The sequence below is a fragment of the Camelus dromedarius genome, chromosome 10, assembly GCF_036321535.1.
Source record: "Camelus dromedarius isolate mCamDro1 chromosome 10, mCamDro1.pat, whole genome shotgun sequence".
Lineage (NCBI taxonomy): Eukaryota > Metazoa > Chordata > Mammalia > Artiodactyla > Camelidae > Camelus > Camelus dromedarius.
Genome location: NC_087445.1, coordinates 73,148,383 through 73,174,215, shown reverse-complemented (window position 1 = coordinate 73,174,215; position 25,833 = coordinate 73,148,383). Strand labels below are relative to the sequence as shown.

At 52.0% G+C, this 25,833-nt stretch overlaps 2 protein-coding genes across 2 annotated transcripts in view; both read left to right on the top strand.

Moving 5' to 3' along the window:
• The window catches only part of TOR1A (torsin family 1 member A), a 28,065-nt gene extending 24,607 nt beyond the window's left edge, over window positions 1-3,458 (top strand). Inside the window, exon 5 of the mRNA XM_031450672.2 lies at window positions 2,614-3,458. Within this exon, the coding sequence (XP_031306532.2) occupies window positions 2,614-2,660 (47 nt within the window). The 3' untranslated portion in view covers window positions 2,661-3,458. The remainder of the gene's footprint in view (window positions 1-2,613) is intronic.
• Window positions 3,459-14,217: 10,759 nt separating this feature from the next.
• On the top strand, window positions 14,218-24,000 carry PTGES (prostaglandin E synthase). The gene is made up of 3 exons (XM_010984230.3): window positions 14,218-14,417; window positions 17,712-17,794; window positions 23,655-24,000. The coding sequence occupies exons 1-3, from the start codon at window positions 14,289-14,291 to the stop codon at window positions 23,902-23,904; spliced, it is 462 nt and encodes a 153-aa protein (XP_010982532.1). The 5' UTR covers window positions 14,218-14,288; the 3' UTR covers window positions 23,905-24,000.
• Window positions 24,001-25,833: the final 1,833 nt, after the last annotated feature.

Below are 25,833 nucleotides of genomic sequence, written 5' to 3'. Positions count from 1 at the left end.
AGACACTGCCTCTCCCTCTCCTGAGGAGGTACAGCCCAGTCCAGGTGGAACAAAAAGGTGGTGAGGACTGGAGGGCAAAGGAGATGAGGCCCAGGATAAGGTCACGTGAGTAAGAATGAGGGGGCCCTGTGTGCCCAAAACCCCAAAATCGTTAGTCAATATGTTCCAGCCCAGGGACACTTAAAAGTGACATTTGAGGCACATTCGAATACCATATTGCTCACACTTGTCATGGGTGCAATTGAGTGCTTTTTAGTAAATTTACCAAGTTATGCAACTATCACCATGAATCAGTTTTAAAACATTTCATCATCCCAATAGGATCCCTCATGCACATTTACTGTTAGTTCCTGTCTGTGCCCCCAGGAAACCACTAATCTTTTTTCTGTCTATAGCTTTGCCTTTTCTGGACATTTCATGTAAACAGATCATATATCATGTGGTCTCTTGTGTCTGGCTTCTTTTCCTGAACATAATATTTTTGAGGTCCATGTCATGGCATGTATCTGTCGGTAGTCCCTTTTTCTTGCTGAATAGTATTCCATTATAAGGCTGTGTTATATTTTGTCTCTCCATTTGTCAGTTGATGGACATTTAGATTGTTTCCCATTTCTGTCCAGCCCATCAAATTTTAACCTAGGACCACTCAGTGGACGTCAGCTCCTTACCATGATATCCATAATGTGTATGTGTGTTTTATGGGAGTTCTGTCATTTTCCAAGTCTCAAAGGGCGCTGTGACCATCATCCCATATGTTGAGAAGCATGACTCTAGACTAAACGAAGTTAGTTTGGTGAAATCAGCCCAAATTCAGTGGAATTATTTATTGTTCTGGTCAGAGTGTGGCCCTTTGCGTGGGGATGTGGCTGCAGTGCCCAAACTGATGTGATCCTGAACCAATGTCCAGGCTGTACCAGCCCGGCAAGGATGGGGACGGGGTTTCTAAAGTTTGCTGGTAGCAGCTCTCCCTGGGAACAGCATTAAGAAGTATGACAAGTCTCCCAGGCTGGCCCACATCTGTCTGACACACGACAGATGAAGGTTCCTCAGGTGCAGAAACTTCAAGCGACACAGGAAAAAGAGAGAAAAGAAGGAGAAAGTTCTCAACCCTGTTCCTAATACAACAAGAAAGCAAGATCGTCCTTCTTAGAAAATTGATAGCATTTTATTTTGGAAAAAAGAATTGAACCTACACAAATGTAGAACAGAACAACGAACTCCCACATACCCTCCTCACCTGACTCCACCAAGTGTGAACGCTTTGCCATCTGGCCTCCTCTGTCTCTCTTTCGTAACCAACCCAACTGAAAGCATTTTGCAGACAGACATCATTAAACTCCAGCCCTAAACCCTTCATCATGTATCTCCTAAGGTTAAGGACAACACCTGGAAAACCACCATCTTACCCAATTTAACTTCAACACAGTAATATTATTTGTTATATGGTCCACGTTCAAATTTTCCCAATTAGCCCTAAAATTGTTTGTTTGTTTGTTTGTTTTCAAATCCAGGAACTGGGAGGAGGGTATAGCTCAGTCGTAGAGCAGGTGCTTAGCATGGATCAGGTTCAGTTCCCAGTACCTCTATTAAAAATAAATAAATAAACCTAATTACCTACCCCCCAATTTAAAAAAAAAAATAAAACAAAATCCAAGAGCTAATCAAGGATTAAGCCATACATTTAATTGTCATGGGAAACCAAACTTTGAATTGAACCAAAATGAATGAAAATTGCTAGTCTGTGCGATTGAACAGACCAGGCTCCTGAGGAAGAGCTGAGACCTCAGAGCAGCCTGGCGGGGGCTCCCGCCCGCGCTTCGCAGCGGAGCGCGGCAGGCGCGGTCCCGGTCGGGAGGCTGAGCTGCCCTCGCCCAGGGTCGGTAGGTGAGAAAAGCGAGGTCGGGGGCCTGGAGCACCTTGCCCGAGTCCTCCCACGGGAGCCTGGAGGAGGCAGGGTCTGATGGAATCCACGTCCCAACGGCTCAGTGCCCAGACGCGGAGGCACCTGCTCTCCGGCCGGCTTTGCTGCCCCCGCGCCCCGCTCCGGTCCCACCTGTGCCGGCGCCCACCTGCTCCAAATCGCGCTCCGGGTTCCGGCTCAGCCGGAGGCGCCCGGGGCGGGGAACGCACCCCCGGCCGCCCGCGGCTCCGGGTATGCCTGCCCACCAACACCGTTGCGATGGGCGGCATCCGGCCGCGCCAGGTGGTCCCAGTCGGGGAGGTCGCCCGGGGAACGCAGGTGGGACGCCAGAGCCGAGAGCAACACCCGCGCGACGCGCACAACCCACGCGGCAAAGGCGGGGCGCACGGCCCCGGGGCGCCCCGTTCGGCCTGCGCGGTTTCCGATGTTCCTGGTGGGCAACTCTCCTCCACCTCAGGCCTCACATAGGTTTTGAAAAGCCCTGAGCAACCGAGTAAAGGGTCTAACAGAGGTGGGTGGGGAGCCTTAGACTGTCACCCATCACTTCTTTCCCACCCCTTCTTTGGACTGAAGAGTTTTTTAAATAAAATAAAAATCACCTGTAAAGTGAATGTGTATATTTAAATATATATTTATATATAATACATTTATATATGAATTATATATAAATACATATTTTTTTTAAATTACAGAAACAGGACACGTGCATAAAAAAATGAGAAACTACAATCAAAAATAAACAAAAACATCACGTTCCCACCACCCCAGACGTCATCGCCATTCAAATACCAGAGCCTTCTGGATCTTTTACCGGACATGCGTGGGCACGCTCACCTTAGTTTCGTTTTTCCCCGACTGACCTCACACAACCGCATCACCGGATGACGGAGGTGCTGTGTTTTTATAGGAGAATGTTTATTGTTCTTAGGAGAGGCTGATTTAATGATCTTAACGTGACTTCATTTGAGGAACAAAATATTCTGTTTGATGACCTGCCTTAATCAGTGATTTCCATTTCTCCCTCTCAGAAAATTCTCATCTCATCTAAAAAACAATTTTATGAAGATTTCCCCAATTAACTCCAAGTTGTCCTTCCCAGCTGGTTTGTGCGCATTCGTATTCAACCCAGGGCCGCGTACCACGGTCTGACTGTGTCCTTGAGGCGCTAAGCTGGTGCACCCCCTTTTGTGACGTGACCCTTTGGAGAGACTGGCCAGGTGTTCTAGATTTGTCTATTGCTGCCTCTTGTCAATCAACTTGTTCCTCCATTCCCTGTATTTCCTCTAAACTGGGAGTTAAAGCAAGGCTGAATGGTGAGAAATATGGGCCCGCGACTAAAATTTCCATCAATACCGAAGAGTGTACATGAAATAGATGGTCTACCCCTTACCCTTCTGGTCCTTCACCCAGTTCCTGGCTGGCTGTACTTCCTTCCAGACGTTTTTCTCTGCTTATACAAATATACCGCTGTCCCTAGGTGCAGATACTTGCTTTTGTTTGTACAAAAAAAAAAAAAAAGGATTGATACAATAGCTGTTGTTCTGGGACTTTAAAAAAAAGTTACCATGTATCATCTTGTGTTCACATCTTGAAAGTGAGCCTCTGTCACTGTAACCTAAGATCACATTAGCTTTTGCTGACTGAAAACCATACTTCTTTGTATCTATGCCCACCCTGCCTGAGATTCACCAAAGGCTCCTCAGTGCCCTCAGGGAAGTGCCAGCTCCCTCCGTGCTCAGCACCACAACACCTCATCACCTTGCCCCGGGCACCCTGCCTGCACCGTCTCCTGAGTCCTCGCCCCCGTCCAGACAAGTGAACAGGGGCGCACCAGGGAAGTCACTGGTGGAGCTGGACACACCTATAGGTTGACGCCCAAACCCCATGCTCTTAACTGCTCTAACTGCTCTATGAATGAATGAATGAATGAGTGAATGAATGAATGAATGGAGTGAATGAATGAATGGAGTGAATGAATGAATGAATGAGTGAATGAATGAACAATCAATCTATTACCAGGTTTTGTTTTTCAGAAATACAGCTCCCCTTTGGAAAAGTCACATGTCCCATTACTGTCCAGTTGAATTTGAGCTCACTTTCTTGGCTGGAGAAGAGGAAAAGGAGAAGGGGCGGGGTGGGGGAAGGGAGGGAGGAGGGGGTCCCTGTAATGCAGGGCAGGGGGTGGCTCTGGGGTGGAGCCTTCCCTCCTCTGTGGCACTTTCCCAGTGACTGGTCTTGACCCCTAGCAGAGGGAAGGCTCTTCATTTGCCCAGTGTCTGAATCCCGACTGTCAGAGGGTTGAGAGGCAGGAGAGGGGGGTCCCCCTGGGAGGCCTGTGGTTTGAGTGAAGAAAACAATTGTGTAAAAATGGAGAGCCTCACCACGGCCCAGCTCCTGTCCCCTGCCTGAGTCATGCTTGAGAAGCGGGGTGAGAAACCGGGAGTCTGAAGCCCCTTGGACTGCAGGCCGGCCAAGGCCTCCGGTGTGACGTCGCTGGAGTCATCGCCTGATGAACTCAGGCAGGGCGCCTGGGGACAGGACAGGAGGCAGGAGGGAGGGCCAAGGCTGGCTCAGAGGACCTAGGTCGGAGAGAGGTCATAGGGTCAAGAGTCTGCATCAAAGAGGGCACCAAACCACTCCCAATGTCAGAGCGCCTCTGACGTGACCCCGGAGTCCCCAGCATCCTGAGTGCCTGGCACCCTTAAGCGCTCTGGTTCAGGGACTGAATGGACCAATCAATGAACAAATGAGGGAGCAAGGCAGGCACTTCTGCCGGGCGCTCTGGTCTCTCATTTTTAACTCTGCGACCTTCAGAAATGACTGTCCTGGGGCCTCACATGCCCCTGTTCCCAGGAGGGACAGCCATGCATTTTGGCCACAGGCCTGCATCTTCACCTGCTCCAGGTACATGGCTCAGTTGGTCCGGAGCTGGAGGCTGACTGACCACCAGGTGCAGATTTGGCATCCAGCCAGGAGGAAGAGGCACTTTTTCCTTAGTGCCAAAACTGTGGCCAAAACTGTGCTGGGCAGGAGAGGGTTACTTACGATGAGACAGGAGGGTCAGGGCCTCTGGGATGGTTAAACTGGGCTGCCTGGGTCCCTGGCTGCAACTTGTGCAGGGAAAGGGAGAGGGGTGGGGGAGAGGATGACAAGGGACATATCTTGTCTTTCCCTGGCTGTAAGCTCAGAGCGCTTCTGGAACACCACCCCCACCCCCTAGCCCAGTGCTCTGGGCTGAGCAGTTGATTATAGCACACGTGCTACTTGACCGCTCGACTGCAGTTCTGAGATGGACAGTCTGGATCAGAAACTGGAGATCTTGGGAAAGGTCAGAGCGTCCAGCCAGGCCCATGGGAGATCAGCTCCATCTGGGCATTAGCTCCTTCTCAGCCAAGTCCTCTTCCTCGGGCTCTCTGAAGAGTCTTTTTCACATACACCAGATATATATGTATATATATATGTCTCATGGTGGTTTAGCACATAAATTGATTGAGTCACTTCACTCCTCTGAACCTCAACTTCCTCATCTCTAAAATGGGGATGAGGAAGACTGGGCACAGTGCCTGGCAGCTAACGTTAGCTAGTATTATTGTTACTCTTGTTACATAATAATTATTATTTTATCACTCAGTTTACTGCCCAGCTTGTGTTCTCAGACCAAGCCGAAATGCGTCTCTAAGCTGCCCCGTCCAGGAGGGAAAAACCTATTCTCTCTGACAGGTGTTACGCTTGTCTTGGAGCCAAACTGTCTGCTCATCCCCAGGGTCTTACCCCCTCCCCAGGGTGCTGGTCGGTCTCTTCTCTCAGCTGCTGCCTCCAACGTGCTCAGTAGTGACACACGCATGGCCCTAGTGGCCTTTGATGGGTCCATGTGGCCAGAATCTTGCCCAGAGATTGACCCAATAGGAAACACGCAGTGAGAAGGAGCTGCTGGCTGCGAGAGGCTGGTCTGGGTCAGTACTGTGTTTTTCTGTGCCAGGGAGGACCTGGCTTTTGGGGATGAGGTGAGAGTGGGGAGGCCTTCCTCGTGGAGGATTTAGGGTCCACTGGGGAGCAGGGAAGCAGTGAGAGGCTTGCATCAAAAATGTCATCATACCTATGGCACCGAGGGGACAAACAGAATCTGAAATGTCTTCCCCTGGGGCCTTGGCTTCCAGTGGACCCGAGATAGGAGGGAAAGGGGCAGGGCACAGCCATTCAAGGAATGACACAGCAATTAACACTGAAATGGTGGAGGATTCAATTCCCAGTAGGCCTTCAGGCTCAAGATGGCAGGAGGTTTGACTTCTAGTAGAACTTGAGCTTTTTTATACACTCATTGTAATATATAAGCATGATAAATAGCATGCCCACAGGCACCATGACAGTTCCAAGGCAAAGCGCAGAAGGTCAAAGAGTGGCTGGTGCCTGATTCCTGGGAATCCCGGCTCCTTCCCCAGAGTAGTGGGAATGGTCCTCCCACTTACTGGCATCTGAAGCTACCGAGCCCGTAAAAACTGGCAACACCGTGCGTAGTGGCGGCTCCTCGGAGACGGCCCGCACTCTGTCAATGGAGTGTGTGTCCACTTTTACTTTAACCTGAGCACCCAAGCCCCTCACGCCTTTCTCTTGCCTTCTGAGACAGCCTACACTATGTATCTCTCTAAATAAATCTACCTTTACTCAACTGTGGCTCGCTCTTGAAATCTTTCCTGCGTGAAGCCAAGGACCCACACTTGGTGGGGCACGTCCCCAGGGGCAGACCAGGGTTAACTAGCTCTGGTTGGTGGCAGGTAGTTTTGTTGTCCCAGGGCAGAGCCACACTGAGGATTCCAGGACAGACCAGCTTACGTGAGGATGCTGTGGTACAAGGGGAACCTCGGGGGTGGGACACGGGAACACAGGTGAGGACCCCAGGGTTGGCCAGGACCCAGAGTGGATTCGTAGAGGGGGCTGTTTGTCAATATTCTTTGATCAGTTCTTGCTGCTCACATATTCAGAGTCCACCTTAAATCGGAGATGATCTCACTTCAAGATCCTTAATTACATCTGCAGAGACCCTGTGGTGGCTCACTTGTTGCTAAAGTAATTATTTATAATAAGTTTTTGGCATCCTGAAAGGCCCGCTCAAGGTCTGAGATTATCCTTTCTCTGGCTTTGATAAGGACATTCCTTCTTTCCTCAGCGCATGGGGAGTCACCCTGAGCTCGGAATCAGGGCCAGTTCCCTGCATTCACACAGGGTCCCCCCGTGCTCTGTTTAATGCTCTATTGTCATTGTCATGAAATTCTTAACTGCTGAACAAGGGGCTTTGAATTTTCATTTTGCACTGGGCCCCACAAATTGTGTTGGAGTCACGGTCCCCCCCACCCCCCGCCCCGCGTGCTTGTAGCGTGAGGGTGGTTTTCTCCCCTGGTCTGAGCTGGCTCAGCGGCACCCAGGGTGATGACGCCTCTAAGAGGGACCTTCGTGGTCTGGGTCGTGGGGTCTGGAAAACATGGGCTCCAAGGACTAGCTGATGGAGTAGCTTTTATTTTGCCTGAAAGAGGAGATTTGGGGTGGACCTCCAATTCCTGAAGGGTAAGGGGGAGGAAAGGGGAGCAGCTGTATTCTCCGTGGCCCCGGAGGGCAGATCCAGCTCGGCATAAGACAGGAATTTTGAACCATGAGAGTTATGCAAGAAGGGAATGTCTGGCTTCAATTCAAACCTCAGCTCTGCCTGGGGGTCAAGAGCACGAGATTGTCTTCAGGCAGCTCCACCTCTGCCCAGATCCACGACCTTAGAGAAGGTTATTCCTAGTCCCGAGTCAATTTTTCCATCTTGAAAATGGGTCTGATAACACAAGGTGAGATGCTAAAGATAAAACAAGGCGAGTTTATATGTATAGCATGGGAGGAGGAGCCTGGCCCTGAGGAGGTTCCCAAGGCATGCTGTGCTGTTGTGGTGGCGGTGGTGGTGGTTGTTATTTTATTATTATTTTGATTGGAAAGTAGTGAGTCCCCCGGCCTGGCAGGGTTCAAGCTGGCAAGGACCTTCAGGGAGCTGCAGACCCTTGCATCAGAGCTAGAGGAAGAAATACCCACTTTGCACCCTGGACAGTTTTAGCATCTGGCATATTTGGATGATCATAAAGTACTGTCTTCGTGACAAAGGCCCCGGGGGAAAGGGGGGAGAGCAGAGGAAGTTTTACGTCCTGGAAGCTGCTGAAAAAGTGGGAGGGGTTCCCATCATTCCAGCATTTGAAAACTTCAGCCAGCTGTCCCCTGAGCCATCTCGGGCTGAACACCATCCCAGGAATGCAAAAGCTCCCCTCCAGGCCTCCTAGGGAATGGGTTCCTGATGTGTTTGAGAGCCAGACCCAGGAAAACAGGGCGAACAGCATCAGTGGGCAGCGTGCATGTGAGAGCGAGGTTTCAGGTACTGGCTCAATGTACAGACCGCTTGGGAAGGTCCTGACCCTCACTGATCCCAGAGCATCTGCCTAGAGTCAAACTCAGGGTGATTGCAGCTTCCCTTGGCAGTGGTTTGTGCTGAGACAAACATTTCTCCTCTCCCTCCTCCCCCATCCGCTTCTCCTTTCAGCTGTGTCATGTCCCCAAGCTGCATCCAGGACATGCTCCTGCCTGACCGCAGCTCTGTGCATCAGTAACAGGATCTGAGCCTGGAGTCCGAGGAGCAACAGGTGGGCCCCATCACGGCCACACTCGGTCAGAGCTTGGAATAACCACAAGTGTGTTTCTCTCACTGGAGACAGGAGCCAAGGACGGACGCCACAGCCAGCCTCGGCATCTCATGCACACATTCAGGCGGTCCATCTTCCAACAAATATTAACCCCACACTGCTCTATGCAGACATCACGCTAGGGGTGTAAATATAGCCGTGAACAAGACGGTGGCCCTGGCTTTTCTTTTTTCTTTTTTAACATAAAACCAATCATTTTAAAGTGTGCAATTCAGCGGCATCAAGGACATTCACATTGTTGTCCAACCATCATCACCATCCTTCTCTAACACTTTTTCATCTTCCCCAAAGGAAACCCTGTATGCTTCAAGTAGCCACCCTCATCCCCCTCCTCCCCAGCCTTGGCTGCCACCAATCTGATTTCTGTCTCTGTGGATTTGCCTACTCTGGACATTTCATATAAATAGAGTCAAACAATATACGGCCTTTAGTGTCTGCCTCCTTTCTCTTAGCTTGATGTTCTCCAGGTCCACCTGCATAGTAGCGTGTATCAGTATGTCATTCCTTTTTATGGCTGAGTAATATTCCCTTGTGAGATTCTCCAGTCTTTTCTTACCACTGGACTTTACAGCTGAGCCATCCTGCTAGTCCTCATTCCCAAGAAAGGAAGAGCTCCCAGGGAATTTCCTGACTTTGGGAAGCATTGAGAAAGTGGGAGGGACCTTAAATTACACATTAAATTGTTGCCTCTTGAGTGTCTACCAAAGCCAGTTCCCGTGGGTCTGAGCCCACAGCCCCACAGCTAGCACACCACTGCCTCTGTGTCAAGAATGTTCACATTGACCAAAGCCCAGCTGTGGGACCCAGGGCGAGTACAACTACTGTCCCGGGCCCCAAGCCCCGCATCTCGAAAATGGGTCTAATAGTCATACCTCCTGGGAGGGTAGATACCATGGTGTCTGTGATTGGCCCAGGGTCGGTGTGAGGGTGATGCCAGTGATCCCATGGCCATCATCCCATCTGACTGCTGTCCCTAAGTGGGATGGCAGCATCCCTGAAGGCAGTCTTGGCTGTCTCAGGAATGGGTATCAGGGGTCAGGCTGGGCTTGGGAGCCCAGGCAGACAGCTTGGCCTGCAGCCCCAAATCAGCCTGGTTCACTGACGGGCAGCTTCCGTCTTAAGCATTTATCCTTGTCCATAAACGTCAGCTTCCGGGTCTACACTGCTGGATGAGTGTTTGTGCTGTCAACATGCAAACTAACTAAATTTAAAGTCACGCCTTCTTTCCAGTCATAACTGAATAGTTACCAAAAGGAAGTGCCCTGGGGGCCATGCCCTAGTTATCTTGTTCCGGTTCCAGCCTGCCTGGCCGCCAGTCACACCTGGAGACACAGAGTGGATTCAAAGAAGTAGGCAGGCTGGAGCTGGGACTCAGAACCAAACTCTGGAGACTTTTACTTATCTGGGTCTAGACTCTTGGTTATAACAAAAGAAATTCAAATCAAATGAGCGTAATTCAGATCAATTCTATTCAATTCAACAGATTTTAGTTGTGTCTATAGGTCAGACATGGGACCAATGTCTGTGGCTCATCAGTGAACAGAACAGACCCTCCCCCCACCGCCTTAGGAAGCCAAGTAGTAGACAGGATGCTAAATAAATTATATGTTGTATCATTGAGGGATTGATAAGTGCCATGGAAATAAATGAGGAAGTTGCAGCGGAGAAGTGGCATCAGGAGCGCTGCGGTGGGGACAGGCTGCAGAACTGATTAAGGTGATCAGGGTGAGCTACCTTGGGAATGTGGGATTTGAGCAAAGATTTGAAGATGTCAATCCAGTGGATGCCTAGGGGAAGAGAATTAAAGGCGAAGGCATGAGCCAGAGCAAACAAAGGACAGTGTCTGGTATGTCTGAGGACCAGCAAGGAGGGCAGTATGGCTGGGCTGAGGGGAGGAAGGAATAAAAGAGGAGTACAGAGAGAACCAGATGGGGACCAGATGGGATAGGGCCACCGGCCTTGTCCAAATTTTGGCTTTTGCTGAGTGAGACGGGAGCCACTGCAGAGTTTGGAGCAGAGGAAGGATGTGACTTGACTGATAGAAAGAAGGAAACGCCTAGACTTCTAGGCCTGGGTGAGCCAGAGATTGGGGCCTCATTGTCTCCTCCATAATACAGCCTCCTTCATGTGGGGAAGGGGAATGGCTGCACACAGCTTCAGGCCAACACCATCCCAGGGCCCAGTCCTGGAGCCAGAGACAGACCACTCTATCAGTGTCAGAATATAAACTGCCAGGGAAGGTCTCTGATTGGCTTTGCTTGGACCAATTACAGTGCCCAGATACCAGGAACACTGTGATTGGCTGGTCTGGGTCACATGGCTTCCCCATACTAAGAAGATGGAGTAGTCTGATTGGCTGCCCCAACAAAATTACAGGCAACAGGGGTACAAGGAAAATAAAGGATGGGTATGAATTCCCAGGGGAAGGTAGGAGGGAGAGGTGAGCTGGCAGACAAAAACATTCCTTCATTGAATTGCTTATCCCAAGGGGAATCCAGGGGTCCTACCTGGTGGGCCTCTGCCCCAGGAGGGGCTGCAGAGCCGTCAGAAAACTCACTCATCTACGTTTGCCTCCCCCGTAAACCGCAGACCACATTTCACAAACACTGCTTCTCTGACGAGGGTTGATGCCACGGTGATGAATACAACACAAACCTGACTTAAAAGGTCACTTCAGTGACAGTCTCTCTTTCCTTTTTAATCATTGCATTTCCCCATCCCTGGCTGGAGAAAGCCCCAGCGATATTCACCGAGGTCAGGAACCAGCTGCCGAGGTGGGGCCATTTCCTCTTCTAAGTCTCCTCTGAAGTCACAGACAATTAAACAGCGTGAAGAGCTGGGGCTCTGATCCTCAGGAAATGCCAGGGCGGGTGAGCTGGAAGACGGCTCAGACCAAGCAGCTGCTCTCTGCTCAGGGTTGTAGAGTTGGGAAGGGAGAACTTTTATGGGTTCTATTTGATACTCCAAAGTAACACATTTTGACTATACAGCTCAGTGAATTTTTATGTACACATCCACTCGTGTAACTACCACCCAGGTTAAGATACAAAACATTTCCAACGCCCCGGAGGCCTCCTCTCGGGGTGGACTCAGGGCCTTCTCTTGCCCTCATTTTTGTGCAGGCACCACTGTACTTTCTGGAGGACCCAGAGCCGGGCCCACCATGAGCACCACCAGCCCCTGCCCAATCCCCAGGGGCACCGATCCTGTCTTACAAGCAAAGAACGTAACCGGAGCTCAGTGAAAAGTAACGCCACCATCACCACCACCACCTCCAAAAGCAACAACGGCAAACTTTCACTGACTGAGGGAGGCTTTAGGGAAATTCTTGGCCAAAGATCAGAGAAGGGTTTGTTGTCCTTGCCTGGCCCTGGCTTAGCTGGTTCATTTCAGCAGACGATGAGGAAAAGCTTCCGACCATGAAGACACACACACTGGCCAGAAGGGCTTCCCTACAAAATCCCTCTTATTTTTGGCTGCAGGTAACAGTAGGTAATTATCCACTCTTCTCCCACACTGGCTTTCCCAGCCTCTGCTGGTGAGGTGTTTTAGAAGACCACACAGGGCAGAGCACGTCCGCTAGTCCAGGGAGGGATGGATACAAGGGTCACCTCTTGGCCTGTCTCTGGTCCATGATTCTGGGGGACGTGCAGAGACCCCAGCCCCCCAACTGAGCTTTTTGACCAAGAAGACAGCCACGTCTAGTGGTTCCCCTGAGCTGGGGGCGAGAGAGGCGGGCATCCTCTGTTCTCGGACAGAAGCACCAGCAAGGAGCAAGCTAGCACAGTTCCTCTGGACCTACTGTCAGAGATACAACATGTTTTGGGACATCCAATGCTTTCTTAAGTCTGTCCCTCATTGTGACCTGCCATTTATCTCATGGGGTTAGGACAACCCAGTCTGGCAGCCTCATGCTTCAGAAACACAAGTGTTAGTTTACAAACAGATTTTTTTTGTCCAGATAAAGGAAGGCTTGGCACACACAAATAGACAGGAAGCTATCTCCTCACCTCCCCACCCCTATCCTCACCCCTCTCCCCACCCCACTGCCCCTAACAGCAAGATCAAGGGTTTCCAAGTCTCCCTCCTGGTGAAGAAATAGGTTCAGAGAGGGAAACTGTTTGCCCAAAGCCACACAGCTGCCACTGAGGGCTGGCTCCGGGCCGGGATGCCAGCTGAGTCTGGCTCCAGAGCTCATAGCCTGTGTCTCTGCTCTCTGGCCAGGCCCTCCCTTGGTCTCTACTGCGCTGGGGCACAGGTCAGACTGTAAGCAGATAAGATAGGTCATCCCTGGAGGAAAAGAACCAGATACAGCTTTTTGGCATAAGAGAAGCCATCTGGGGCCTAAGCCATTTTGTGATCTAACCCTGGTCACTAGTCCTTGAACAGTCTTTGAATTAGTGTCTTAAGGGAACAAAAGAACAAACTGTTATCAGGCAATAGAAGTGAAAATAGCAAAGATAATCAGTCGGAGAGACTCCCAGTTCTGTTTCAGTGGCAAACATGAGATGAGCCTGAAGCACTTTCCCGAACTGAGCTGTTTTATAGAATTTAAACCCCGGGGGCCTGACCACCAGATCCACTGGAACCTAAGGGATGATGATGCTGAAATTTTCTGACCCGTGTGACTTCAATCAACTGAAGCTTGGACTCTGTTGACCTTTGCCCCAATTCTATGCTGAATTCTCCTCTGCTCAGGCCCCTCCAGGGACATGCAGGTACCCTTAGTCTAAAACCTCCCCAGTTCTGCTGTTCCAGAGACACGGCTTTGGGAAAGATCCTTGGTGTTCTCCTTACTTTTTAAAAAAAACTAGTCCTGTTTTTTGGTGGGGGAGGTAGTTAGTTGTCTTTTATTTTTTTTTTTTGACAGAAGTATCGGGGATCGAACCCATAACCTCATGCATGCTAAGCACATGCTCTACCACTGAGCTATACGCTCCCCCTCCCCCTGCTTGCTGCAAGTAATAAATCCTTCCTTCTGATCTTTGACTTGATTCTGTCTTTTGGCTCCACACGCACCAACAGGATAAACTCTCCACTTTAAGATCCTTACTTGGTCCTGTCTGCAAAGTCCCTTTGCTGTGTGCAGTAACATATTCACAGGCTCGGGGGACTAGGATGTGGACATCATTTTGCGGGGGGTGGCGGTAGGAGGAAGCACTATTCAGCAAAGTCACATTAACGTAGGTAGTGCCTTGGTTCAAGTGTCCAGGCTGCATGTGGGGGCAGACGGCTTGGTTCTCACACCAGCACCTCACCCTCAGGGAGGGGGGCACAGATCAATGAATCTGCCATCCATGGAGGTCCTGCCAAGTGCCCGGCTTTTTTGCACCCCCAGAAGGCAGGCACTGCCACCCCCCCCCCCACTTCACAGACTGAGGAAACAGATTAGAAAGTGTTTATGGATTTGCTGGAGAAATGTGGTGCGCGGCCAGGGCGGATGGGGACACCTAAGCATCTGAGGTTCTCTGCTTCTCCCAGCATCTGAGGGCAGAAGCTACTGCTGCTGCTGGGAGTGGGCGGGAGCTGAGTGCAGACATGCCTCCTTCACGGCTCTCCCCGCCCCTCCCTCCTTTCAGAGACAGCCACGCGCCCGAGCTCGCTGCCTCTGTTTTCCCGGAGCTGCGGCTGCTGCCACTGCTAAGATGCCTCCCCCCAGCCTGGAGATGGGGAGCGGCCAGGTGCTCCCGGCCTTCCTGCTCTGCAGCACTCTGCTGGTCATCAAGATGTATGTGGTGGCCATCATCACCGGCCAAGTGAGGCTTCGGAAGAAGGTACGTGCCGCCCTCGGGGACCCCAGCCCTGCGTGCGCTCACTTGTCCTGCCAGTAAGGTTGGGGATGGGACACTTGGCCAAGAAGTTTTCAGGGCCAGCCTGTGAGTGAGTATGCTGGGGACTAAGTGCCTATCCTGTCCTTTGGGATGGCTCCAATGTGGTCCTCAGTTTCAGTGAGACGCGTACCTCCTTGTCCTCTGTTTTAAGAGCATTTACTTACTTGCTGTGGCACCAGGTAAGTTCTTGGTACCGGGAGATTCCACAAGATCCACTGAGCTCTGTCAGCGTCTCAAGGAGCAGCAGGTCCCAGAGGGTGGCGTGAGGCAGCCTTCAGCCTCCATCTGACCTGGCGGCTTCCCGGACAGGGGATCTGATATTTGGGTGGAGTGGGAACCGGTGAAACAGGAGCCGGGAATTCTTGAAGTGGAAATTCCCAACCTGCCTGCGAGTTTGCTTACATGGCAGCCTCCAGAAGCCGGGTCCCAGCCAGACTCCACCGGAGATCTCGGTTGAGGAATTTCCCCCACCAATCCGCCAATCCGAGTTCTGGAGCCAAAACAACAACAAAGAGGCCCAGATCTAAGCCAGGGGGAGCGGGTGGGCGGGAGAACCGGTTCCAGCGTGACTGTTAGCAGAGACATCGCTGGCCAAGCTCGCAGGCTGTCCTGTTAGGCACTGAGAGGCCCGGAGGTACCGCAGATTAGCCTCCAGGTATCGCAGAGGAGTTGTTTCCGACTGTACCCTTTGTCCAGTTCAAAGACAAGGTGAGGCTGACATCACTCTCTGCTTCTCCCAGCATCTGGGGGCAGAAGTGTTGGGGGTGGACACTGGGGAGCAGGCAGGGCAGCTCCCCAGATGAAATAACTCCCCAAGCAGAGGCTCCTTGAGCATCCTGACTTCGCCCTGCCTGGGCCCATGCTGGGATGCGGGATACAGGCACGCAGCGGGACTGCCGCATCCACCCTTTGACTCCTTCCGTGCAGCTGAGCGGTTAATCCCCACCACGGCCTTGGGGTGGGGGCAGGGAGTGCGGACCGTATTCAGCTTGTTTTCCAGGTGAGGAACCTGGGCTCAGAGAGGAGATGTCACTTGTGAAGGCCACACAGCTGGGTTTGAATCCAGGTGCCCAGCTCCAGAGCTCACGCCCTGCCATGGGGGGACGGGGTTCTCACCAGGGCCGTGCAGGGCCCAGAACTTTCTTTTTAATGTGGATTAGAGAAGGAGACAAACCCGTTGGGGTGCCTTCCTGCCTGGTCAGTAGGGAGTGGCAGAAGGAAAGCCCCCCTCGGGCTGTCGCAGGTCCTCCCCACTGTCTGAATTTCCCTCTCATTTCTGCTCCCTGCATTCAGCCAGTCAGCCTGGGAGGAACTGGGGAGCTCCACTGAGAAGGGGAGGTGCCATCTCTGGCTCCTCCACCCAGCAGCCTTGGGATCTTGGACAAGTCTGAGAGCTTGATTTCCTCATTTGTAAACTGGGGATAGTCACCGCAGTGCCTGGAGACCTTAGCTCCTGGCGCAGAAGCCAATGTCCCACCAACGTCAGTCCTCAGAACTTAATAACAGCTGGAAGAAACATGCATGGCCCCAGATCTGTTGGCGGGAGTGCATCCCGGGACCCGCCCCTTGCCCCACCAAGCGGCCGGCCCGGCCGTGCTCCAGCCTGTGATGCTCGGCCTTTTCCCGCCCGCACTACAGCTGGTTCTCACCAGGGTGACTTGTATTCAAGTTGTTCTCAGAGGTGAGCAATCCCATGGACTGCGGACACCCAAGACCACTGCCGCTGAGTGCCTAGACCTTTTGAAGGGTGTCCCAGGCACAGGGACTCTGTACAGAGCCATCAGAATTGGTGACTTAAGGGCCAGCAAAGAGGAGTTCTGGCTGTGAGGGATCCTGATTGTGAGAGCCATCACACCCGGGTGGCATTCACCTCTGGGGTGAGGCAGGGGCAGACCCACCAGGCAGGACAAACCAGTGCTTGGGGACAGATGTCACAAGGGCTTGTAAATCAGAGGCAGCAGGATTTGCCACTGAATGAGCAATTTAGAAACCGTGCTGTAGACATTCAGGTTTGCTGTGTGGTTGGTGGGGCTGGATGCCAGCGGGGAACAGAGGAGCCTGAGCAGTGGGTGTGACTGTCATGTGTAAAGCAGGGCCTTCGATGACCTAAGTATGATCTCAAGTCCCTGCTGTAGACTGACAGTTCCTCCAGCACCCGCCTGGCTCCAGGCGATGTGCTGGGGTGTCTCCAGTCCTCTCCCACCCTCTTCACGTGGCAGATGAGCTCCATTTGATCCGGAGTTCACAGATGAGGAAGCTGAGACTCAGGGAAGTTCAGAAACCTGCAGTTAGTCTGTGTGGAGCTGGGTTTCCTACCGGGGCCTGTTGAGGCCCTCTCATTGCTCTTAATTCAAAATCTAGATTCATAGGGTACCTCCAGGGCCCCAGCTGACCCCTGCACCTTCATCCTGGAACTCAGTCCCTTGCTGTCTATGCTCCAGCCATGTGGGTATGTGGGTTTTTCATTCCTCATCCGTGCTCATCTTCTGACCCCGAGGCCTTTGCACATGCTGTTCCTTATGCCTTGAATGCTACAACTCTCCCTCCTTCTGATTAAGGCTGATGCATCCTTCAAGCCTCAGCTTTAATGTCACTGAAGCCTTCTCTGATTCCAGACTTGGTCAGGTCTCCTATGAATCTTTTCAAAGCTAACCCTGTCTTCTCTTTCTTAACGCTCGCCATCTGGTCTTCTCTGGGTCATAGGCTCATTGCACTGAGCTTCACAAGAGCAGGCATAGGAGGGCCTTTTTCTTGGTCTCTCCAGGCTGCTGTGTAACAAAATACCAGGGACTGGGTGGCTTATAAAGAACAGAAATTTATTTCTCAGGAAGTCCAAGATCAAGGCACTGGCACAGTCCGTGTCTGGTGAGGGCCCACTTCCTGGTTCATAGATGGCGGTCTTGCTGTTTCCTCACATAGCAGAAGGGGAGAGAGAGCTCTCTGAGGTCTCAAAAGAGTAGTAATCTCATTCAGGAGAGCTCCACCCTTATGACTTAATCGCCTCCTACAGGCTCATCTAACACCATCACACTGGGGATTAGGTCTCAACATCGAAAGTTTGCGGGGGCACAGACGTTAAGTCATAGCAGTCCTGCTCACGGTGAGTCCCCAGCGCCCAGCACACAGCAGGAGTTCATGGATGCTGGTGAACAGACGCATGTGCGGCTGCACCGCCGCAGGCCTAGCTGACCGGACCACCCGTCTCACAAACAGTAATTCTCAGCTGATGTATTCCAGGCTTTTGCCAACCCCGAGGATGCTCAGAGACACGGAGGCCTCCAGTATTGCCGGAGCGACCCGGATGTGGAACGCTGCCTCAGGCAAGTACCATTTTCCCTCTACCTGGATGCGGCCCGACCTTTCAGACCCTCTTCCAAACACCAGGGACTGGGAGGATACCCAGGGGGCTAAGGTCTTCTGCTTTCTTGATCCTTTTAGGCTGTTTTAATTTATTCATTGGTTTGATTTCTAGTTAATCGTGGAAAAATAATACATGCTCATGGCTCAGGATTATAAAGGTAGAAAAGGGTATTCAGTGAAAATTCAATCTCTCTGCCACCTCTGACCTCCAGGTCCTGCCCAGATCCCCTCTCCAGGGGTAAACGCTGTTACTGGCGTCTTGCGCCTCTTCCCAGAGGCAGACTTTCTGCATTTACGACACTCGCGCTGTGCTTTTTCCTTCCTATCCCCAAAGAATTACACTTCATCCATTGATTTATACTGTCCTTTTTTTACATAACAACAGAAATTGTTTCGTATCAGCCCATAGAGGGGCCTCATTAATTACATCCATGCTACAGTATTTATGCCATTAGTCTCTTGAATGGATGATCGAAGATAGCTTATCCAGTCACTTCCCCTCCGATGGCATTTAGGCTCTTGGTCTTTTTCTGTTATGAACAGAACTCATCAAAACCTCTTTCATTTCACTTTGTGTGTATGTGTGAGCAAAACTGCAGGATGCCATCAAATGGTAAGAAATACTGTCCAGTGGTCTCCAGATCTACTCCCACAACTGGTGCGGGAGGTGTGTCTCTATGACCTGCCAACTCAGTGTAGCCACTTTTGGACGGATCCCTGCCAACACGATGGGTGAAAATTGACATCACATTTCAGCTTCACTTTGCATTTCTTTTGTTCTGAGTGAAGTGGAACCTCTTTTCACATGCTTAGCCTCCCCCAGTCAATCAAAAACAATTTTTCTTATTATAAAAATCAGAGCCACTCATTGCCTACAATCTGGGTAATGCTGAAGATACATAGAGGAGAAAGGGGAAAACCAGTCACAACACTAATCTCAGTTAACATTTCCATCTCTTATTCGTCTTCTATGTCTAAATATTTTTCATAACCCTAGGTGTGCATTGTATACCCAGTTTGGGGTTCTGATTTTTTTTTTTTCAGTTAACACTGTTTCATGAGCACTTTCTGTGTCAGTAAATAACTACTCAAAAAGTGATTCTTCCAAAAGGGCTGCGTAAAATTCCATCAGAGACTAAATGTTAATTTCACGTAGCCACTCAAAGGTGGGGATTTTGGCGGCTTCCTCTCTGCTGTTTCACACCAATGGGCTGGAGGAGGCGCTCTCAGGGGATGGGGCGCGGTAGGGATGGGTTTCTGGACAGGGGTGAGATGGAGACAAACCCTCACATAGTTTTTATCATGTTCCCATGAGTCACAGGCAGAAATGGGTGGGACAGTGTAGTGAAAAATAATAGAGAAGTTCTTTTATTATAAGCAAGTCTGTGGGGTTTCTCCTGTATGTTTTTCTTGGCTATTGAAAATAACATACATCCTTGTAGTTTTTTAGAAGTTACAGAAACAGGTAAGTAGAAAGTAAGATTCCTTGCTATTTCACTCTTTTTAATATAACTACAGTATATGGTCCTTCATATGAGGACGACCCAGCCAGCCATCCAACATTTAATGAGCACTTACTATGTGCAGGATACTGTGCTCAGCACTAATTGTACTTTAGTGAACAAAAGCTTCACCCATACACAAATCCATCCTGGTGACCCTCATGCCACCTGGTTGGTTTGACTCTCCTGGGCGGTGGAGACGGACATGATGAGGAGCAAAATCGCCCAGCATCTACAGTGCTGATGCTCAAGTGGCTGAAATTCAATTCAGCACTTCTTGAGTACCTCTTATCTAGTAATGTTTTATATCTGTTCAGTGAGTATTGACTGGGGACCTTCCACCTACTGGTATTTACTGGGACTTACCATGCCAGACGTGGGGTGCCTGGGCCCCTGGGGCTCCTCCTTCTGACTTCACCTAACATCATGGAACCTCGTGGGTATAGAATGCATAGAGTCACACATCCTGCCATCCGCTACCGGAGAACTGGCTGGAACCTGATGGGAAATGCCCTGGAAGCAGAGTGAGTTAAATATTAGACCGGAGTTTTTAGTGCAACCAGGGCTGCCTTCTGCACAAACAGGAAGGCATGTAGGTCTTGGTTCTTGTGCATAACTCTGCCTTGCAGATTAGCATCTGCTGGGATCGAAAATGTGAGCCCTGCTCTGGGAGGAGTCAGGAACCAGGTATCAAGGAAAATGATGAAATCCAGATGCCTGCTTTCTGATGCCTGTCTGAGCCTCCCAGCAATGGGTGTTTTGGCCAAATTCTGAGTTTGTGTGAATGCAGCTGTGGTGCGGGGGGTCTCTGAGTGGTCCTGGGGAAGGAAGACTTGACTGAAGCTTTGGGATATTTCTGACTCTTTGCAGTGTGCAGACAATCTGAGGGACGAGGTTTGTCAGGAGATTGGGTCTCCAGATCTCAGCCCTAGCAAGTCCCTTAGACGCCAGGCAGCACATTCATTTTGTGGGTAATGAACAGAGACCCAGCGAGGGAGAGAGACGTGCCCGAGGCCCTGGGTCTAAGGATCACCACAGTGGATCTGCAGGCCCCTAGCCTGACAGTTTACCCGGCACCATAAAATGGTTTTTATTAATTTGGCCTGGGGGTCTGAAGGTGGTTGGGAGACTGGAAAAACCAAGAGGTGAAAGTAAGTTTTAACAGTCGTGTCCAGGACAGGGCTGCTGATGGTGGTAACAATGACAAAGAAGATGGCAGGCAAATTGGGCACCTACTCGGTGACAGGCAGTGTTCTAAGCACTTCGAGGGACCAACTCACCCTGCTCCACAGCCTTCCGAGGACGGCGCTCGTACCTACAGAGGAGCAGGTGGGGTTCCCAACGCCACAAAGCTCTGACGGCGAAGCTGCCACCCGGCCCAGGCCGTCAGACTCGGGCACTGCTCCCCTGCATGAACATAATTTAGCTCTGTTTTCTACCTGCCTTTAAAACTCAGCAGCCTTTGTGTTGTAGCAAACCTGAATTCTAGGAAATCACCTGTACGGATGGAGAGCACGGCCGAGGGAAGAGGAGGGAGCTGGTGTGGCTGCTGGCGGCTGTCCCTGCCCTGGAGGCCCCAGGGTTGTCGGGGGGGGGGGGCGGGGGACTGTGGGACTCTCTCTCCACGTGGCTGTCTCACCTGATGTGGTAAAAGGCTGCGGTGTTGCAATGTCTGTTGAGGGGGAGGGGCAGGCCTGATGCTACGGGAGGTCATGCAAGTCCAGTCTAGTGAGAATTTGCTTTGAGTGACTTTCACCTTAAAAGAGGGTTATTATTGGAATGACATGTTTTGCCCAAGCATCTCTGGTACGTGACTCCCTCCATGCCTCTCGATTCAGATCCTGGGGTGGAGAGTGGGGAATGAGTTTTCTTGCATCATCCCTGATTTCCCCATGTCTCTCTGTCCTTGTCACCACTTGTGGCTTCGTGGGAGCCAGGCTGTGGTTTGAGATGTACCCGGGGAGGGGAGGGGAGGGGTAGAGGGCATTGGGCAGCCCGGGGCTGAGAGTCAGAGCTTCTGGGCTTTGTCGGCTCCCAGACACCTCTCCTCCCTCAGTGGTGACCTCTGAATCCTCTAGTCCCGGTGTCTGGAGCCAGGAGGTGGGGCTGCCCCTCCCCACCTCTGGGTCATCTCCCATCCTTACCCCTCCTCTCCGCCCTGTGTCCCCTGACTTCTTTCCATCACCTGTGCTTTGGGGTTTAGCCAGCGATCCTCCTAACAGCTTTCTAAAACCTGACTCATTCTTAAAGTGTAAATACACACTTTAAGGAAAAATGTCTGAATGAATGGGTTTCGTATGCTAGTTATGCTCTTCCTGAAACTTTCTGAGAAATGTATAACATGACGAGATTACTCCCAGGTGACACCATCTCATGAGTCACCTGTGGTGGGCAGACCACATTCTGGGACATATTGACTTAACATAAAATAGGTTTTCTAAGGTGTCTAATAGCACATGGGAGGATGTTGGCATACACAGCTGCATCTCCATAGGGTGGTGCGACTTTAGAGGACCAGTTGCCATTTCTTCCCATGTAACTCCCAGCTAGGAACCTTGCTCCATCGGGAAACTGGAGTGGCCCTGGTCTTCGGTTTCCCCCTCTTCATCCCTGGGATCAGGACCCGGCCAGGGCATGCCTTTCTGACGTCAGCATCCAGCAGTATTTCTCTCAGCTGGTGAGACCTGCCCTGCCCTGCCTCAGGCTTGCTTTCAATGGGGCTGAGTCCCAAGGTCGAGATTTGGGAGAAAAGGAAAAGGAAGTCACACGTTGGCTCCAGAGTATGGGGATGGAGACACCAACTGATGTGTCCTGAGTTTGACCTAAGAAAGATCCAGGCCCTGCTGGGTTTATGGGAGATTTTGTACACAGTTTGAATTCCAGACCCCTTATCCTGCTTCACAAGGCTCCTCTCCCCCTCTTGTCCTGCCTCTGTCCCTCTTGCATACCACACTCCAGCTGCATGGGTCACTTTTCTGAGCCTTGAACACACTACGCTCATTCCCACCTCAGGACCTTTGCACATGTCAATCCCTCTCCCAGGAAAGTTCTTCCCCTGTGCAGATGGCCCCTCCTCATTCAGGCTTCAGCACTGATGTCTCCTTCTCTGACTACACCTGCACTCGGTGTAGGTCACTCGGCAGACACCCTACCCTCAGCACTGAGTTGCTGAGTGCTCCAGGCCACCCCCCTGCCCAGACCAATTCCTCAGCATCCACATACCATGGCCCTGGGAGGGAAGAGGAGGACTCTGCGGCATGTCCCCACACAGGGGCTGCTGGGCTGGGCCTGGCCTGTTGGCACAGCATTGGTGAAATGCACTCCAGCTGGAAGGCTCAGAGAATGGGCTTCAGTTCCAGCAGCATCCCCACGTCTCACACGTGCGGCCTATCCTTGGGGGAGGTCATGGCCCGGGCACTGTGTTCCAGTTTATTTGCGCCTCCAGCATGCCCTCTATGGCTTCAGTCACTTGCTTAGCCTCTAATTTATGGGACTCGTCGTCCCCACCCTCCCCAGGGGAAGCTGCCCATTTAGCAGGAGTCATGGAAAATGTGAACCGGCTCTTAGACGAAGTGATGAGTTTTCTTTCTTGGTCATTTTTTGATGGCGGGGTTATACCCAGCCACCCCTCCACCACCACACATACCCACACACGATAATTTTAAACAAAGGAAGAAGCAGGCTAGCACGGATGAGACAGTTTCACTTGAGTTCAGCGATTGGCTGGCTCCCGTGAGTGGAAGATGTTCTTGTTATAATTATCTCTGAAACGAGTAGGGGTTTACTTATATTTAGGGGCAGAATAAAACAGGCGGGGACTTCAGACACATGCTCGTAAGCTCTAGCCTGTCCCACTGGGGAGGGCCCAGGAACCTGCATTCGGAAGGAGGGCTGCCTCGGAGAAGCTCTTGGTGGTAAAGAGCACGGGCCGGAGGTGGACTGAGGCCCCACCCCAGCCTTGACTCAACCCCGCTGAGCCCCACTTTTCCCACCTGACATCCAAGGCCAGCGGGGAAGATGGGAGACTGTGGCAGGGGCCGGGTCCTGGCGAGCCCCGGGGCTGGTGAGAAAATCCAACCACAAGCCTTTCACAGCTCCTAGTCCATTAACAAGGCTTCACTTCCTCAGCTGTTCACAGGTGCCAGCTTGGAGTCACTGTCCCTTCTGCCTCTGGGTATCTCTTTGTCCTGAGGATGGACATGACGCTGGCACCCTGAGATGATCCCCAGGGATGCGGGGCCCTTTGGGGCAGAGGGCCCCAGCTTCCTGGACACTCTCCAAGCTGCTGCCTGGCTGACCACACCCCTTGCCTTCCCAGAGCCCACCGGAACGACATGGAGACCATCTACCCCTTCCTGTTCCTCGGCCTCGTCTACTCCTTCCTGGGGCCCGACCCTTTCGTCGCCCGGATGCACTTCCTCGTGGTCTTCCTGGGCCGCATGGTGCACACCGTGGCCTACCTGGGCAAGCTGCGTGCACCTACCCGCTCCCTGGCCTACACCCTGGCTCAGCTCCCCTGTGCCTCCATGGCCCTGCAGATCGTCTGGGAAGCAGCCCGCCACCTGTGACCAGCCATTGACACCTCGGCCGCCAGACCACCGGCCACAAGCCACCTCGGCCACCAGACCACTGGCCACAAGACTGTTCCTGGGGCACTGGGCGCCCTTTCAAGGTGGTGATAGGCCTCAGAGCCTGGTTACCTGGCAACCTGCTGAGCGTGAGATCCTGGGCCCAGTGGGCCTGTGTGTGTTTGGGGGGGTGTGTGTGCACGTGTGCCCCTTGGATTCCTTGGCAAAGTGGCCAGTTGGAACTGTTCAGAGATCGGTTGTCAAGACTGATCGAAAATCCTTCCACTTAAATAACAGCATCAAAACCACCACCCCTTCTCGTCCCTCAGAATGGGAAATGTGAGCGGACACTCGGTTCAGGTTTCTGAACCTAATGACCGTCCGAATCCAGGGCAGTAATAAACAAGGATGTCTCAGAGCCACCCTGGAGATTCTGGTGCAGCTGGTCTAGGGGGAGCCTGGGCGTCTTTAAGGAGCTCTCCCCGTGAGTCCGAGTGATGGCCGGGCCTGGGAGCCACTGCCAGATCCCCCTAGAGCAGGGCCCGGAGCGGCAGCGTGTGACTCCGTAGCTTCTCTCCTGGTGGGGGTGTGGTGAGGTGGGGGTAGGTTGACACCTCCCCGTGCTCTGGCCTCATTCCTATGCTGGGTCCTTCTCCCCTTGGCCCGGGTGCTGGTGGGAGAGGCCCACAGTAAGGTTGGCCTTCTCTTCCTGAGGCTTCACTTGCTCTGAAGGACTGACTGTCAGTCAAGGCCCATGAGTTCTGAAGGGCCAGTCACAAATGTGAACCCCTGCGGGGAATCGTGTGTCTCTCTTAGACTCTTATGCTAAGATGTTCTGTGGCTTTAATCATTAGTGGGAAATCTGGCCAGCTGGGCTCACTGCTTCATGAAGGCCCTTGGCTGCTGGTTCCTGGCATCCACCACTGTCCAAGCTGGCACGACTCCAGCTCGCCTGAGAGAGTTTGTAGGTGGGGCCAAACTGATGGGACACAGTCTCTGGCAAAGAGACAAACACATCCTGGCTGGGGAGTTAAATCACTGCAGAAACTCCTACCTCCTGCCATGGGCAAGTAAGATGGTCAACTTTTTTTTTTTTTTTTTTTTAGTGGAGGTACTGGGGATTGAACCCAGGACCTCATGCATGCTCAGCATGTGCTCTACCATTGAGTTACATTCCCCACCAAGTCAGGTCAGGAGGTGCAGGATCAGCTCTGAACCCGGCCTGTCTGGCTCCCAAACCTGCTCTAACCACTGTGCACTCCTGGCGCACTTTCCCCAAGCCCCCTCCCAGCACCGCCCCTTCCCTCCAGGACCTGGGCAAGCCCCCCTAGCACCTGGGCACGGCTCCCTCCCACTGCCTTGCAACCCGGAATTTCTGCCCCTGCGGACTGATGGCCTGCAGAGTGAGGGCCCCACTGGGGACTCAGGGAACCACACGCCTCCCTCACTAGAAAGCCAAGTTAGCTGGGAGCTGGGTGTGGGTAACACTGCCCCCTGGTGGTGAGATGAGCCTCCGTTCTGGGGCTGCAGCAGCATATCTGGGAACAAGAAGGGCACTGTTCTATATTGGATGCCTGCTGTTTACTAAACATTGGCTGGGTGCAGTTTATTATTTTTTCCCACTTGATCCTTAAACGCATCCCAGGAAGGAGGTATTCTACTTTTTGATGAGGAAAGTAAGGCTCAGAAAGGAGCGGTGACTTGCCCAACATCCCTGAGCTGGGATGTGGTAAGGAGCAGAGTCTGTGTGTGCTGGTATTTTAATGTTTTCCTTCCTGGGGAAAGGGGGCTGAGAGTGAAAAGTGCCCAGCTCAGACTGGGGTGAGGAGGGCATCTGACACCACGGGGACCATGTGAACCTGGGACTGATGAATGGGGCAGCCCCTCGGAGCTGCGGACAGCGAGCCCCTTGTGCACTGGTGGGTCACT